Below are 17,734 nucleotides of genomic sequence, written 5' to 3'. Positions count from 1 at the left end.
AAAATAAAGAGATTGAGACAAACTTTTGGGGGGACACCACAAAAAGGAAATTGGGGCAAATTTTTTAGGGACGCGGAGAGTAGTATTTAATACTCCCTCTGTCCGCCAAGATTATGTAAAAATTATTATATTGGGCGTCCGCCAAGATTATGTCACTTTCCTTTTAAGGCAATGGTCCCACCATCCTCTTTAATATTTTATCCTTACTAACACTCTTTATTTACAAAAAACACACCTCAAATTCAATCTCAACCACACATCTCATAAAGTGGTGGGACCCTTTATCCACTACATCAAAATCATCACCAATTTTATTAAATCTTGTGCCCAAACAATTTTACATAATTTTGGCGGACGGAGGGAGTAGTGTTTTTTTTTTTTTTTGAGGAAAACTATTTAGGAGTTTATAAGTTCTTTCAAAGTATTTGACAAAATAAACTACTAAATAACTTATAAGCTACAAAAATAAGCTCAAAGAGCTTACAAACTCTTCAAAAAATAAGTTGGTCTACCCCAACTTAATTTTAATAATTTTATATGCAACAATCATTTTACAAATATTATTAAACCATAGTTTGTTATTTTCATCATATATTTTTTCAAATTCATCTCTCTTTAATTTTCTCTCACTAGCTTAAAAGTTTAATTATCCATACACTTTGATAAGCTATAAACTTTTAAGAAAACTACATCTTATAAGCTCTTAAAATATCTAATAAGAGTGTGTTTACTGTGATTGTAAAATTTTCATCGGAAAATGATGGATAAAAAAAGATGAGAAAATATTATCTTTTTTTCCTTTCCTATCATATTTGTTTATTAAAAATGAAAAAATATTGAAAAATATTTCACATCACTATCCAACACTAAAGATAAAACAAGTGAAAATGAGCTGCACGATAAAATATTCCATTCTGTCTGTAGAAATTTCTTTTATCATAGTAGTAAATATGTGAAAATTGTGAAAATATATATTTTCTCTCATTTTCCAACAAAGTAAATGGCCCCCAAGTTATTGGAACTTATAAGCTATTGAAATAAACTTAGCCAAACACCCTCAACTTCATCTATAAAACCTTGTTGTTTGGAAACTTAACTTCACCCAAATATGCATCCACGACAAACCTAATGACATCCTTAAGAATGGCAGGTCGCAGTTGGAAATATAATACAATAAGGAAGAGAAAATGTGAGATGCTGATGTATGGTTATACAAGGCAAGGCAAAGCAGTAGGAATTGGGAGAGTTGAGAGAAATGGTCTACCATCCTCCACTTTCCTTTCCTTTACTGTCTCCTCCATACAATCGAAAGAGGCTAAAAGCGGAGACAGCAGAGAGGATGAGTGTGGAGAGGGTCATGAGTAGTGAGGTGGCGACGCCTTCCCCGATTTGGTTGCAGAACTTCCCAAACATAGTGCAAGTCTTCATCCACTCCAGCTCTGTCTCACCATATTTCGAGAACACCGCTGATTGAGCAGACGCTCCCACTGCAGCCAAACTCAAGTACGCCAACACCTGCAATGCAATCACTCTTTCAACTGCAACACCACACCACCTACTTTACCAATTCTTCTATCTCTAATGCCTAAACTTAGTAGGCTAAAAAACTGGAGTTGTTGAAAACAAAACTAAGAGGATATGAAATTGCCTTTTCTGAGTTTGGAAAACTATCACCAAACGGGATCTTATATTCCCTAGACACAAGGTTATAGATGAGCTAAAAAACAAGATTCAAATATGTAAGGAAAGGTAAAAGCAAAGCAAAATCACACATTGGCACAGTGATTAACATAATTTGCACAAGCTAGAGAAGCTGTATCCAAATCTAAAGCTAAAGCTAAAGAAGAATGAGGTAATTAAATGGTGTAAGAAAATAGGAAACCTGATCCCCAGAGAAAATGGCCCAAGCCAAGGGCTTGTTGAAGAGCACAGTCCCTCTAAGCATACTCACACCACACCTCACAACTTGGAAGAGAGAGTAGGCAGCCGCAATCCCATTGGCTACAACCAAGAAACTGCAATCACAAAACATACAAATTAGTAACACATGAGCCTACAATGGGGCCAACCCAACTTGCTAGCAATCCCAACATCTTACACGAGTGCTTTCATGTCTGTGAATTTGGCCCTTTTCCGAATAGTGAAGAATTCCTTAACCTGAGTGTCAGTCGCTATTAGAACAGCAGAAACGAGGGCCAAAGCGCAGATCAGACACCTCAAAATCAGCTCTGCAATCCTCACTCTTCTGTCCAACACCCTCAGATTGCTGCCGTGGTACACCGGAACATTGCCAGGACTCACACCCACACCAAGATAATTCATCTTCTTTATCAAGATTCAAACACTCCACTCAAGAAAGAGAGACTAGTAGTTTATACTAAATTCAATTTTTCACCTACCTGCAATCCCACCACTTATATAGACACCCACTTATGTACTGTATATTTCCAATTTATATTTGTGAAATTTCTAACTACGCCGCTCTTTCTTTCTTTTCCAAGCAAAAATCTTAAATCAAATGGTGTTTCAAGGGTTATCCGAGTGCCAAGTTTGGAGATGGGGGGCCTACCACAAGATTAACAAGAAAAGATCAATTCTTTTAGCTTTCCTTGGGAAGGGGTTATGCCCATTATCATTATGTGTAGAAATGTGGAGTGGGGGAGACCCACCTAATTTCAAGAATTGATAGAGCATTTAATGCATAGCCTAAATTAACATTGAATGAGGTTTGATCAGACATCTGAAGCAGCATTTAAGAACAGAGCCCTAATATTTGAGACTCTTCTTTAATTTGCCAAAAGTTTTTTTTTTTGAGTCATTTTCTAGTGTAGTTGGAGCAAGGTAAGTGGGATATTAGTGGTGGAATTCATGATTAGGGTTACCCATTCTTTGACACGAGAGAGATAATTTGACATGTAGCTGTCAAGACTCAAAATTTCAATTCTTGGTGTGAATACACGGCTATATAGTATTATTATGGAGTTAGATATGGAGATACAGAAATGGCAAAGTTGGTGTGCTTTGCAATTATAATTAATAAATAAAGTGGCCACAATTAATGCCCATATTAATTAGTAGTGTTGTTTTTTTTTTCGACTGTCGGGTTTATTTCTAATCGAGAAAATACTTGAAGAAAAATTGATGTGCCCCACCACTAATCTTCATTGCTGAAACACCAAAAACACACATGGTTAGTTTTGTACGCTGTAATTAATTTGTTACATACCTAACTATATATAATTAGTTAATTAACAGTCCCAAATCTATAATATACACCTGAGGCCCTAGTCCAAATTAAACATTTTCCGGTGTTCGATATTCTCACGCATCGTTTTACATATAAACTCTGATAAGTTAATTGATTATTTTCTCCAACTCCTAATTGATTCGAGCTGCAGAGTACTTCGTTGGCACGAAAATTCTTTATCCAACATTTTTGGCATTTTTTATGCCTCTCTACGGCTAAACACTTTTTCGTTTATTTCTCAAAATTTTCCTTCTATTTTAGCTTCTTCTCTTTGAAGGGTTTTTTTTAATGGATTTTTTTAGTATTCTATTAGCACTATATAGATGTGCGATATTGTAGATCACTATAATAACTAAAACTCCCTATTTCTTATACCATTTCTTTCATCTATTATTGTGTTATAATTTCATGCAAATATCAACGAGGATATATTCGTATTACAACAGATCATTTTCTTTTTGTAGTTTCAGTCAAATTAAAGCACATAATATCTAACATTTATGCACTCATATGTATATAATTATTATTTTACACACCTAGCACAAATTTTTTTGCGACACTGTGAAAACTTTATCACAAATTTCAAATATGCTGGAAACATGTGCTATCAATTGAAAAAGAGGAAAATGTAGAAAATCCGGAATCGAATTATATAATTGTATTTGCGTGAATATTAATCTCTAGGTATATCATGTAGTATAAATTTATTTTATTTTTTGATAAATTATACTCCCTCCGTCCCAAACCGAGATTAAGAAATGTGTATAAAGTAGATAAAATGGGTTGGTGAAAATTATTTAAATATTAAGTGTAAAGAGAGAGTGTATTGCCAAAAAAGGAAACATGACATTTCGTTTGGAACAGCTCAAAAAGGAAAACATGACATTTCGTTTGGGACGGAAGGAGTATAAATTAATAAATAAATTTAAAGACCGCGCGACATGAACTCGAGCCCAAAACTTTAAATTTTGGGCATTAACCTCCTACCAGCAGCCCAACAGACGTAGTATAAAATTTGATAAAGCAATGAGTGGTTGTTAGGTAAGAGCATAAACGGTCAAGTATAGTCACCATTACATCATCCTCACTATTGCAGAATAGCATGACGCAGTCTTGGGCTGAGTTTTTGGGCCCATTTGGAATCACAGATTAAATTTTAAGGCTCGAATAAGAGCACTCGGTGCCGAATTAGATGTCTAATTTTAACAATCAAAAAGCACTACTTTGCACTTCTCACAAAAGCACTTCTTTGACATTAGGAAAGAAAAAAATGGAAACAAATCACCTTCTTTAAATAATAATAATAAAAAAAAAACGAAGCCTGTCATAAAAGAAATTGAGACATCTATTACAACTATAAAATATGAAGAAAATTTGATGACGAGTTTTGGCTTGTAACAGTGCTCAAGGAAGATACTCGAACTTGCACGAATTGTGACCTGTCATTGAGAGTAGATTTGCATTTACTTTATAAATTTTTATTGAACAAAAATTTCAATTGAAAATTATTAACAAAGAGCAATCTGTAAGAGATCTTGTATTAATCATTAGCTAACACTGAAAAACGTTGGCTAAAACTGATTTACACGATAGAAATATATCGAGCATAATATTTGTTTCAATCTTATTCTATCCGTGATGTCGGCTCTTTTTTTTCTTTCTTTCTTTTCTTTTGTCCTTTTAAAACTAGGAAAAACTCGGGAATAGGCAGGTCGATTGCATGTGACATATCTAGCATGTAAAACATTATATTGCTTCTTCTACTATATGAAATGAAAATCCTGATTTACATTCCTTAAACATGAATGCAATCACATTATATTATCACAAGTGATCTCAATACAACTTTCCAATTTCATAATCCTATTGTAGTCAATTCATGAAATATTTATTGAAGAATTTTCTAATTGCTTTATTCAAAAGGAAAGTATATATCAACTGTGCTGACTCTAAAAAAGTTATCAAGAATTCCATCTCCTTGACATGAAATATAATCTTAATATGCAAGCAAATCAACAATATATTGTGTAAATAATTAAAGAATAGCATAAAACTTACTTGGATCGAGATCAGATAGAATTGCAGCAGCATTAAAATAACAGCTGCCTCCTTTGTGCTTCATGTTCTGATAGTAGCTGTTGAATGCATAAGAGGCGTGGTCCTTGACTGTGTTGGGAAGGTAGCACACCCCATTCTCTCCGATGGCGCTGCAGTCGGCTCCGTTGCCGCAAGCCCACTTCATGGCTTGCACCACCTCATCCTCCGGGGTTTGCTCGTCTGCTATGCAATAGTCCGCAAACTGTCCATCTAAAAGTAATCCAATAATACCTCATTCATTTTCATCTTTGTAACTTCTCGTGGATATGATATGATATGCGATACATTAAGAAGAAAAACATTGATTAATCATATTCCAACCCGTTACAAATCTTTAAAACAAATTCAATTTGTAGTAATTCAATAAACCGGGAAAAAGGTTGAGTTTCAAAGTGGTGTAAATCTGCATAAATGTAGGGACTAAACAGAGGCAGAAGAGGAATAATGCAATAAGAATGTTACCAGAATTGTGTAGTAGCGAGAGCAGGAAGAAGAGAGCGACTAGAGTCCTGGTCAACATCTTCACCACAAAATCAAAAGGATTAAGTTGTGTACAAAAATGTAACGACAAAACTTCTCTCTTTATATAAAGATTGATACACAGATTATTATATATTTATAGCCTTTTCTACACATATGGCCCAAAGATGAACCTTATCAACGTAAAAGATAAAATTGGAATGTTGTAATTAGTAATTACTCCAAGCCTCGTTCTTGAATTTTTGTAATCAGATGTCAGGATTGCTCAATAAATACTGAAAACTGGAAATTTCATACTGCAAATAGAGGCGACAGGCATGAAATTTCATACAGTATTATATTTTCGCATTACATGTCATATTCTAAAGGCTTTTCGCACATGACGGCATGTTATTGGAAAAGAATACACATCGAAACCATTTGCTGTTAAGAGCACCAACATCGCCTTAACTACGAAGGAAACATAAATAAAAGTTGCAAGTAAAGATTCTCTTCCTTTCCCTTTTCTCCGATTCCACCGACATAACGAATCAGATAGATTTGATTCTTGTCCAATTCCTTTACTCCACATACAACAAACACAACCAAAAGACAACTACACACCTTCGTTTACAACAGCATTACATCACTTGTCCTTATCCACACGCTTGAACAAATCAGTGCAACCTATAGAAAGATCCAAGTCAAAACGTTTAAATACCTAATTTAGATGGGGCCTCCACCTTCGAAGGCGTGCTGCTGTACATGTTCTTGAGCAGGTCTTGGATTTTGTTGTACATCTGACAAGACTCGTTCCCGCCAGCGCTACTCTGCGACGCTCTTGAACTCTCCTGGAGCTTGATCTTTTCAAACAGATACTGCTTCTCAGCTTCGGCTTCATGCAGTCTCTGTTTGAGATACCTACTGGCATAATCATCCTCTGACTTCTCAGTCTTGGCGAGTGCAATTCTGCGCAGCCTCTCAGCTTCTCGTCGGGCCTCATTGGCCTTCATCTCAAACATATCAGCCTCAGCCTGTTTGAGTCTTACAATGCTTTCGAGCTCATCAATCTGCATCTTCTTTCTCTGCCTTTCCATCTTCAGTTCAGAAACTTCCCTCGCTTTATCCTTGAGCTCCTGATCACAAGCCTCGACAGAAAATCGTGCCTTTTTTACCATCTGCATCTTCTCCTCAGCTACCATTTCCATCTTTCTAACAGCTTCCTGCACTACTTCCGCTATCCTATTGAATGCTTCCTGTGGAGACAGCATTCTGCCAGCTTCTTCATTTTCTTGATTTTTGAACGAATCTTCAAGTTCTGTTAAAGAAATAAGATTTTGAGCACAATTAACACCACTACATAAACAATTAATGTTATCAATGAGCACAAACGAAATATGGCAATGAGTAAAGCTCTACCTTGAAAGAACATCAAGATTACTTTACAAGGAATAGGTTCAGCTGCCCCATTTTTCAATTTCTGTATGATCTCTTCACATTTCCATAATAATTTCCTGCCTCTTGGGTCCTCACTCCCACGGAAAATTCTACTTACATAGTCGAGCTCTCTAATCAAAGCATCCCTATCCCAGCTTGGTGCACATTGCTGAAACACATCTTTTACCCACCCGAACAACTCAGATGTTCGACTGCAAGCTCGGCACCTAAAGAGCATCTCTGCTGAGCTCACCCCATTTTTAACAGAAGGACCCATGCCAATCTGTCCATTTCGAATAGCACAGTCAGTGTGAGTCCAGTGAGAGCACGAGTCACACCCAATCCAGCGGCATGTGTTGACCTCAAAATCGAAAGTGTTGCAGATCACACACATGCAGAGATTGCAGAAACCATTTCTTCTCGAGCACAACTCACAGGCACAGTCCTCTGCAGGCAATGTGCTTCCACATGCTATGTTTCTGCACCTCCTGTATAAGAATATATCGATAAGAGAAGCTTGAGATAGACTGACACTAGGATGTAAAAATGCCTGAATTCCAGTCTTCATCGCAACCAGGATCTCGAGCTGAACCCTGTGTGCCATAATCAGTGTTTTATCTGTCAAATCACCCCTACTCTGAACCATCTTCTGAAAAAATAGGAACTCTTCTCTTTGCTGTGAACCACCTAAACCTTCGAGAGAAGCCCGGAGCTCGTTCTTAAACTTTTCCAGATACTCATCTGGAAGGTTTTGCATCCTCTCTGCTATAATTTCTACTCTTTCTCTAGCTACATCCATAAGACACAACTTATCTGAACTGGCGACGTGCTGCATGACAGACTGCTCTGCGAAACCATTCTCTCTTTCTTTTTCCTTCTCCAGTCTCTTCGCTACCAAAGCATCAGCAGTGGGCCAAGTTTCTCTGGAACTAGCACTTTCAGATGGCGATTCCCGGACCTGATCAGAATTTGAGCCGCGCTCATGAAGATTTGGAGATCCACAGGCATCTGAAGAGACCAAGGAGAGGGATGTCTGAAGCCCACCTCCTCCAGACCGTGGCTGTTGCCGAGGAGGCAGCATTGATGATTGGTCATTGATATGAGCTCCAGAGGATGTCCCCATTTGAGGCTGCCCCAAATGATCTGGACTCTTGCAGAGATGAAAATTGAAGCACAATCTGAAATGACTATATGGTCAAACTGATCGCCTTCTTTAGTTAACTAGTAAATTTCAATGTTCCAAATCAAAGTGTAGGTTTTGGAAGTTACAGAAATTTCATGGAACTCAAAAAAACTTAAATAAAATTATTAGATCCATATTTTAACGACTGAAAACGAACCAACACTTGTCACTATCCATTCGAGCAAATACTCGAAGTGAATAGCTGGTACAAACAAGTATAGATGCCTACCACAAGTGGATTTTAGAGTGGTCCAACAAGCCCAAACTTCATGACCACAAATTGAAATACAAGATGTGTATGCATTTAGCGCAACAAGTAATTGAAGAAAAACAGCAGCAAACATGCAAACGCTTTCCAGCAAAGTTGAGGCAATAAAATTTGATAGCCACTACCCTACCTATGAGACTTGCTTTTGCAAATGCAGTTATTAGTGGTAATAGGGAAAGAAATTTGCAAATATGTTTTATCAATTAAACTGCATGATGCCGAATGTTCGAAAGTGAGATCATGGAAGAGTTTTCAGTCAGTACATTTAAGATAACAAAAAGTGAGAACAAATTCTATGAATTTCCCATCCCTCTTAAAATAGTAGCTCTATCCTCTAGTGTTTCCACAATAAACTCGAAATATTTTGTGTTTTTTATGTACTTCAGTGAGATTTTTCTACCCCCATTATACATAGTCGACTTTTATGGACTACAGTCTCCTGGTTTTTCTAACTTGGGTTTCCAAGTGAAGATTCTTATCTCCATATCTTACTATTCTGCACTTTATTGCGATTTCTAGGTTTGGCCCCACATTTTGAATTAAGGTAGTCGAAAAAGATCAGTCTAATTCATCTATTTAGGTGTCATTTGTTTTGACATTCTTTCCCAAATTTATGCATAACTGATAATAGAAGACATTTTCTCCATTCCTCAAAAAATAATAACATAGACATTTTCTTCGAAAGCATAAAATAAGTATAACATCATGAGCCAGTGTAACACCGAAATAAAGAAAAGAAAATGAAAGAACAAACTTTAACGGGCTGCCGCCTGTGTAAGATCTAAGTCAATTTTCATCGTTACAGAAAGTTCTAGCAAATCATTCCGAGCTCTCTACTTAACAATTTTAAATTTCCAAACATCAAGTTATTGATTCACATATAAAAGCTTTCAGCAGCTACTCGGCATAACAGAAGCGATATGAAAGTTGAAAATCACAAAAACCTAAATGAACAAATAAAATCTTTAAAGCAATAACCAATTCAATCAACCAAAAACTCAATTTAGACAACAGAAAATTGATCAATTCAAAAGCTATATCTAGTGCCAGTAAAATGAAATTAAGGACCAAGTAATGAAATAAAGATCCAGATTTTACCTGCGTAAGTGGTGTTTTCGAAGGGATTAAATTTGAATCTCCGCCTCGATTGACAAGTTGAGCTTTTCTTCCCGATTGAAAGTAGAAACCCTAACCCAGCAGAGATTTTGCGGTGTTGTTGTGGGGAAGTCCTCTGGTTTGAAGCATTTGACCCGGTAAAGCTAAAGCGTAAATGAATTCGGAAAAGAAAATAAAAAATAAAAAGAAGAAGAAAAATCTGAGTTGTGCCGCATTAGGAAGTAGGGGTGAGCAAAAAATCCGAAACCGAATAACCGAACCGATCCAAACCGAAATTTTAAAATATGGTTCGATTTTTTTGGTTTTTCGGTTCGGTTCGGTTTTTTTTTCCATAAAATTTCGGTTTTTCGGTTCGGTTCGGTTCGGATTTTTTAAAACCGAACAAAACCGAAAAACCGAATTATATTTATAATATATATATAAATATATATATATAATATTTTAATTATAATTTTATAATACTCCTAATATTTTTTTAATTTTATAGTTTTTTTTGGAATTTTCGGTTTTTTTCCGAAAATTTCGGTTTTTTCGGTTTTTTTTTCGAAAATTTCAGTTTTCTTCGGATTAATTCGGTTTTTCGGTTCGGTTCGGTTTTAATTAATTCGGTTCGGTTTGTTCGGTTAATTCGGTTCGGTTCGATTTTTTTTTTAAAACCGAACTAAAATATGGTTTGGTTTGGTTTTAGCAAAAACCGAACCATATAACCGAATGCTCACCCCTAGTAGGAAGAGTGGCCTAAGTCCTAACAGACACATTAGTCAACTTTTTTTTCTTTTTCTTTTTATGTCAGCTGCTCATTAGTTTAAGTGTGAAGGGCCCACGTAACGGATTTTCGGGCTTGTATTTGTTAGTATTCGGGGAGAACTGGAGAAGCATTAATTTTTTTTTCTCCGGACGATCTGTAATTAAAATGGAAAAAAAAGAAAGAAGGAAAGGAAACATTAACAAATATATCTAAATTTTGGTAGATATGTTTCAATTAGTTTAGTGTGACCAAATTAGTAATTTAGAATCTAGGATTTATATAAAGAAAATATACACTTTAATTATAGACAAAATTAGGATTAATGCAACAGATCCTTCACTTATATATCAATTGATAAAAGTTCTTGCTCTCGCAAGTTAGAGAATATTGGAATAATTGTTTGAATAAAGAATCTAATAACTACTTTTAAAAGCAATAAATGAAGTGAAAAATAACACTACAAGAAAACACGATTGTAACGACCGAAAAATCGGTCGGCAAACGCGAAAAATCGGTCGTTAAATGCTTAACGATCGAAAATTATTGTCGCAGTTTTGTTCGTCGTCCGGCCACTAACGACCGAAAATTTTCGGTCGTTAAATATCAACAACCGAAATTTAATATTAACGACCGTTTTAGTCTGTTGTTAAAATCGTGGAGAAGTCGTGCACGGACGACGAACCGGGAGAGCTAACGACCGAATTAAAACGGTTGTTAATCTCTGGCGACATTTAAAGACCGTTTTTTTTATTCAGTCGTTGGTTGCCGTTTTATCTGTTATTTTAAGGTGACAACTAAGGACCGTTTTTAAAAGTAACGACTGTAATTTCGGTCGTTATTTTTATTTTTATTATTTTTTTGCAGAATTTATATTTCCCGTTTTCAGTAATATAGCAATATATAAATGATTCAAAATAACGAAGATGATTAAAGTAGAAAATCATCAAATAACAAAGTAGCAAATCATAAAACACGTCAACGAGTTTAGAAATGCAGTATTCAAAGTAAGAAGTCATCACATAGTGTCTACAACAAAAGAGACTGAAGATAATCAAAGGTCCGGGTGGGTCCCATCAGAGACATCGGAGGGGGATGGTGGTCGATATCCTTGCATGAGCTGCGCGATCTGGGCCTGCATCTCCTGTATAACCTAGGTATGAGCCTCCTCATTTTGTATCATGACTTCTAGCTCCTCCCTCAATGTGGAGACCTCAGCCTTCGAGGCAACAGGGAAAGGAAACTAGGAGGTGCTAGTGGAGTGTGTGCCCGACGACTCGCCGCTCTCAGTTTTCGCCTTCGACATCATCATACCTAATCCCATGATGCGCCCACTCGAATCACGAGCGACAACCTCTCGGAAGATGCGATCCACATTTGAGGGCGTGACCTCCTCCTGTGTCTGACGCAGCTCTCCCAATCGCCTCTCGACCTCCAATATATACACGCATACATTAATAAAAACATGTTTAATCGTCTCTCCCCCACCGGCAAATGAATAAAATAACATTTACACTCCAAATAACTAAGACTTAAAAGATGTTGTGTTCTTCAAATAAACTTAAGTTCAAAATAGGTAAGAATGTAACTAAGTTTTCCAAACCAAATAATTCTAAGTTTTACTAACTAAGTTCGACGAACTAATTTCTAAGAATGTAACTAAGTTCTTCAAACCAAATAATTCTTAGTTTTACTAACTAAACTCGACTAACTAAGTTCCATGGTTCACATAAACAATAACATAATTCACATATAATTTGACATAAATTCACATACATTTTAAAATTAATTCACATATATATATTCACATTGGTTCACATAATTAATTTCACTAAGTTTTATATAATTAACAATGTCTAACCTAAATTAATAAAATCTAACCTATATTTCACATAATTAATTCATATATTTAGAATCAACCTAAAATCTAAAAAATTAAACTAACCGGAAACAGCAAATTCCGGCGATGGCAGGGGTGGTTTGGCTAGGGCAGGGGGGTCCGACGATTGGCAGTGACGGTCCGGCGAGGGCAGGGGCTGCGAATTAAGGTTGGATTAATTTTCAAATGTATTAAAAATAAACACACACAAATTAACACACACAATCAACACCACTCACCGACAGAGGCGTGGACGTACGGCGTCGGCTAGTGATGCCACCGGTTTAGGAACCGCCGATTCTGGGCCCGAACCGGCGGTTCAGGGTCGGAAAAAAGTGGAACCGGAACCGATCCGCTAGTTCTGTTGAAGGGTCAGTTTTCGGGCCCTGAATCGCTGATTCCGGGCTGGGCCGAAAACCGACTTTTTCTTTTTTCTTTTTTAATATTTTTTATATTCTTTTTTATGAAATTAAATGATTTGTGTTGAAATTTCAAAATTTTTTACTTTACAAGTGTTGAAATTTTTTCAAATTACTCAACTTAATAACTTATAGTCTTATAATTTTTAAATGGGTAAATATCATGAAAACCCCTGAACTATACCCACTTTACCAAAAATACCCTAAAACTTTCGAAATGTTCTCTAAACCCTCAAACTATCAGATTTTTATCAAATACATCCTGCACCTATTTTTCGGTTACCATAAACGTGATGTGACTCGCCGGATGCCACAATGTAATTTATATTCTATTTTTCTTAAATACATAGAAAAAACGACTTCGTTTCATACTATATTCTATCGTGTTTATCCCTAATTCTAGGTTATTAGCGTGAATTTCAAGCACGATAGGGGTGAATTTTAAATTTCAGAGTGAATTTTTTTAAGGGTTAAGTATCAAATAAGCCCTTAACGTGGAAACCCTTATTACATTGAACACCCTATGGCAAGGGGTGTGACAAATAAACCCCTAAACTAATTAAAATCGAACAATTACACCCTTAGCCCTAACGCCTACTTAACAGCCGTTTACTTTATATATATATTTTTTTTCTTTTTTTTTATCGGTGCGGAGATGACGAAGGCAGCCGCTGCTGCCGGGCCAGGGCTGGGAGATGGAGGGAGGCGGCGGCGTCGCCGAATCTGGAGAACAAACGGCGGCGCTGCTCTCGTGCGGAGACGACGAAGGCAGCCGCTGCTGCCGGGCCTCGATGGGTTTTGAAAGCCCTCGCTGGGAGAGCAGCAGGAGCGAGATGGAGGGAGGCGGCGGCGTCGCCGGATCTGGAGAACAGACGGCGGCGCTGCTCTCGTGCGGAGATGACGAAGGCAGCCGCTGCTGCCGAGCCTCGATAGGTTTTGAAAGCCCTCGCTGGGAGAGCAGGGCTGTGAGAGCAGCAGGAGCGAGATGGAGGGAGGCGGCGGCGTCGCCGGATCTGGAGAACGGACGGCGGCGCTGCTCTCGTGCGGAGATGACGAAGGCAGCCGCTGCTGCCGGGCCTCGACAGGTTTTGAAAGCCCTCGCTGGGAGAGCAGGGCTGGGAGAGCAGCGGGAGCGAGATGGAGGGAGGCGGCGGCGGCGCCGGATTTGGAGAACGGACGGCGGCGATGCTCTCGTGCGGAGATGATGAAGGCAGCCGCTGCTGCCGGGAGAAAAAAAAAAGAAAAAAATATATATAAAGTAAACGGCTGTTAAGTATCCGTTAGGGCTAAGGGTGTAATTGTTCGATTTTAATTAGTTTAGGGGTTTATTTATCACACCCCTTGCCATAGGGTGTTCAATGTAATAAGGGTTTCCACGTTAAGGGCTTATTTGATACTTAACCCTTTTTTTAATGATATGGTACGAAGTCGTTTTTACCATTGCATTTTAGTAAAATAGAATATAAATTACATTGTGGCATTCGGCGAGCCACATCATGATTTTGGTGACCGAAAAATAAATGCGGGATATATTTGATAAAAACCTGATAGTTTGAGGGTTTAGAGAATATTTTGAAAGTTTCAGGGTATTTTTGATAAAACGGGTATACTTCAGGGGTTTTCATGATATTTACCCTTTTTAAATATATGTTGTGTTTTTTAAATTTTGTAATTACTCAACTTAAATAATTTTGAAATTATTCAACTTAAAAATCTTAAATAATATAATAACTTACTCATCAAAATAATTCTTATTCTTTATGTCATTTTTTTTTAATTAAATGACTTGTGTTGAAAATTGAATTATTGAAATACAATAAAGAAAAAATAATACTAACACATTGACAATCAAAATAATGCATAAAAATTGATATCTTTATTGAATTTATTTTATGTACAAAAAAAATATTACAAAGATACAAATTACAATATTCAAAATTGAATAAGTAAACTAACTAATACTAACTAAATAACTAATTCACTATACTAATTCCAAAATAAAGTTGTCTAACAGTGGGGGGGGATAACTAATTAAGAGTCGGAACCGCCGGTTCACGGGTCGAACCGACGGTCCAAGGGCCGAGAATTGCTGAACCGTAATCGGCCCTTTGCTTTAGGCAGTCCGGTTCTGGAACCGGCCCGTGGTCAACGGTCCGAGCCCGAACCGTTGACTTTTGGGTCGGTTCCGGGCCAAACCGCCGGTCCTGGTTAGCCCATGGCATCACTAGCGTCGGCAGGGGCGTGGACGGACGACACCAGGCGTGCCTTCAACGGGCGGGAGCGGGGACTGACGGCGTCGGATGGGAGGAGGCGACGGCGGGGATGGGGGCTGACGCCTCGTATGGAAGTAGGCGACGGCGAGGGAGGATGGCAGCGGCTGGGGCGTCGTGGATTCGTGGACGTCGGTGAAGGTGGGCATTCATCGGGGAAGGTCGAACGGCGGAAATCGACGGGAGTGGTGAAATCGGCGGCGGGTGGGGGGGAGGGGGGGAATCGGCGGAGGAAAGGGGAAGGGAAGAAAATGGGGGAAAAAATGGAGACCCTAAGTATAACCCGTAAGCCTAACAACCAATATTCGAATTAACGACCAAAATTTCGGTCGTTAATATGTATAATTTAATTTTTTTTATTTCGATATATAACGACCGAAATATACGATCGTTAAAAAGGAATAAATAATTATTTATTTTTTATTATTATTGACGACCGAAATTCGGTCGTTAATATTAATTAGTAATAAATTAATTTAAAAACACAACAACCGTTTAGTAAACGGTCGTTAAAATTAAACAAAAATTAAATAAACCATTTCTGAAAAATTATTAACGACCATGTAACGATAGTCTGTAACGGTCGTTAACTTAAAAATATATCAAAAATAAAAAAGATAACTAACTATCGAAAATTGGTCATTAGAACGGTCGTTATTGTTTAACGACCGTTTGGTTCGGTTGTTAATTTAAAAAAAATTAAAGTTAGAAAAGTAAAATATTTTCAGTCGTTATTTTTAAAAAAACGGTCGTTATGACCGCTTCTTTAACGACCGAAATTTTCGGTCGTTAAAATCGGTTGTTACAGGAGTTTTCTTGTAGTGTAAATTGTGTATACAATCAATACAGTAATTAATTAATTAATTGCAGTTGTGAATTCACTATAATTATCTCTCAACAACGACAATCATAGAAATTTCTCTAATCCTATCGAGAATGCTAGCTAGTAAAAAGTTAAGACTTACTTAAGTTATTGAAGACGAATACGAAGTCCTCTCAACAACACAAACGCAACCAATCTATATCTACAACACATGAGTCCCAATCAAGATAAATGAGACGTGTGTTTGGATGTTGGAACAAGCTTAACAACAAATCTACCATTCGATGTACACTTGTATTTTGCTCTGGTGAATTGGTGTCGATTGCAGTGGGTCTCATCTCTATTTATTTATAAAGGCTTTGAAGCTTGAAGATCAAGACTACATATATAGGTGAGATCGTGCATGAGAGAATGTGGGTTGAGGTGTGTACTTGGAGCCAAAATAAATGTGGTGACCAAGCACATTATTTCTCCTAAAATGTAGCATTTGACTAAGTCTTCTTTATCTAATCTTCAACCCCATAACTGAATTTATTAAGCTGAAAAACAAACAAAAAATATATTCTCCAAAAGCAAATATATATATATATATATATATATATAGAGGTGGGCTAAAATAAAAACAGTTTTTTTTGTATAAAATAGGAATGGATCTCACCCCTTTATTTTTATAGATCCTATGGCTTGATTTCATCCTAAAGATCTCCCTTAAGATTAACGTTTATAGGCTTAGAGGATTAATTTGTCATTTTAATTTTTCAGAATCGGTTACCATAGATTTTTTATATTCTTCCCATATCAAAACATATCTTTACATTATTAAGAAGATTAAAATATATCTCTGCAAATTAAATCCCAATTTTTACACATAAAAAACCTACTTATTTGCTATTATCTTCTCCAAACACGCAAAACACACGAAACAAATTTTTAATCCACAATTCAATTCGTCATTTTAGAGCTTCACATGGAGTCGTCTGGTACGTTACTATTCTCAGTTCTCTCTTCTATGTATCCATGTCTACTTATTTGTTTTCCATATTAATTCGGCAACAATACATACACTTGAATACAAATTCTTGATTCTATAATAATTGTTGGAATTCGTTCAAAAAATTAGTTTATCATTCTTTTACTTGTGGATAAAGAACTTTCAATTAGTAATATGTAATATGGGTTAGGTATATAACAATTTTCGTGAACAAAAACACTGCTTTTTACGACATTATTTGTTGGAATTATTAGTCCTACACAAATGACATGAATTACGTGTTGATACAGAACAAATCAAAAATTAATTTGCATGAATCACCCGTTGATACATCACGAATCAGTAATAATCCAAGGTCTATATTCATGCAATGAACTATGTGATTCATGCAGACAATTATGTAATTCATTAGTATTGTGAATTTTGTGGTGATTTTAGTGCTTACTCATGAATTAAGTTATGTCTCATGCTTTTACTTAGCAATCATTGAATCATTGTCACAATACTCTTATGGCTCTAATTAAGTTCTTGCAGAGGAAGAGATTTGTTATTGTTGAAAAAGCTGTTGCAGAAGGAATTGAGGAGGTTGTTCCAGATGTTGTAGGACATAATTTTGTTTCTTATGTTAATAAAAGGAAAATGGGTTTAGGGTAGGGAATTTGCTAAATTATTTTGATATTTGTCTCTAGTTCTGGAGTTATATCGTTTATGTAGTGTGTAGGAAATATATAATTTTTAACAGATCATGCATTTTTGTGATGAATTCACAAAAATGTATATAATGTAGATCAAATCAACTC

The 17,734-nt window shown here is 36.6% G+C and overlaps 3 protein-coding genes across 6 annotated transcripts; all 3 read right to left on the bottom strand.

Annotated features, from left to right (window-relative positions):
• Positions 1 to 1,043: 1,043 nt before the first annotated feature.
• LOC130985904 (CASP-like protein 2B1) lies at positions 1,044 to 2,869 on the bottom strand. The gene is made up of 3 exons (XM_057909077.1): positions 2,099 to 2,869; positions 1,883 to 2,015; positions 1,044 to 1,515 (listed from the first exon to the last, which is right to left on the bottom strand). The coding sequence occupies exons 1-3, from the start codon at positions 2,320 to 2,322 to the stop codon at positions 1,261 to 1,263; spliced, it is 612 nt and encodes a 203-aa protein (XP_057765060.1). The 5' UTR covers positions 2,323 to 2,869; the 3' UTR covers positions 1,044 to 1,260.
• A 1,601-nt stretch (positions 2,870 to 4,470) lies between these two features.
• Positions 4,471 to 6,250, bottom strand: LOC130985902 (glucan endo-1,3-beta-glucosidase 4-like). 4 transcript variants are annotated; one of them, XM_057909076.1, is made up of 4 exons: positions 6,177 to 6,250; positions 5,807 to 5,864; positions 5,306 to 5,554; positions 4,471 to 4,686 (listed from the first exon to the last, which is right to left on the bottom strand). In XM_057909076.1, exons 2-4 carry the CDS (start codon positions 5,862 to 5,864, stop codon positions 4,652 to 4,654), a joined length of 342 nt encoding a protein of 113 aa, XP_057765059.1. In that variant the 5' UTR covers positions 6,177 to 6,250; the 3' UTR covers positions 4,471 to 4,651. The 4 variants fall into 4 exon arrangements, with proteins under 4 accessions (XP_057765059.1, XP_057765056.1, XP_057765057.1 ...); XM_057909073.1 differs by having other exon boundaries at positions 6,156 to 6,246; XM_057909074.1 differs by having other exon boundaries at positions 5,998 to 6,183.
• Positions 6,251 to 6,298: 48 nt separating this feature from the next.
• Positions 6,299 to 10,029, bottom strand: LOC130985901 (OBERON-like protein). Its single transcript, XM_057909072.1, has 3 exons — positions 9,790 to 10,029; positions 7,223 to 8,418; positions 6,299 to 7,121 (listed from the first exon to the last, which is right to left on the bottom strand). Exons 2-3 carry the CDS (start codon positions 8,361 to 8,363, stop codon positions 6,517 to 6,519), a joined length of 1,746 nt encoding a protein of 581 aa, XP_057765055.1. The 5' UTR covers positions 8,364 to 8,418; positions 9,790 to 10,029; the 3' UTR covers positions 6,299 to 6,516.
• Positions 10,030 to 17,734: the final 7,705 nt, after the last annotated feature.

This window comes from Salvia miltiorrhiza, chromosome 5, assembly GCF_028751815.1.
Source record: "Salvia miltiorrhiza cultivar Shanhuang (shh) chromosome 5, IMPLAD_Smil_shh, whole genome shotgun sequence".
Taxonomy (NCBI): Eukaryota; Viridiplantae; Streptophyta; class Magnoliopsida; order Lamiales; family Lamiaceae; genus Salvia; species Salvia miltiorrhiza.
This window is presented reverse-complemented; position numbering and strand designations above follow the sequence as displayed.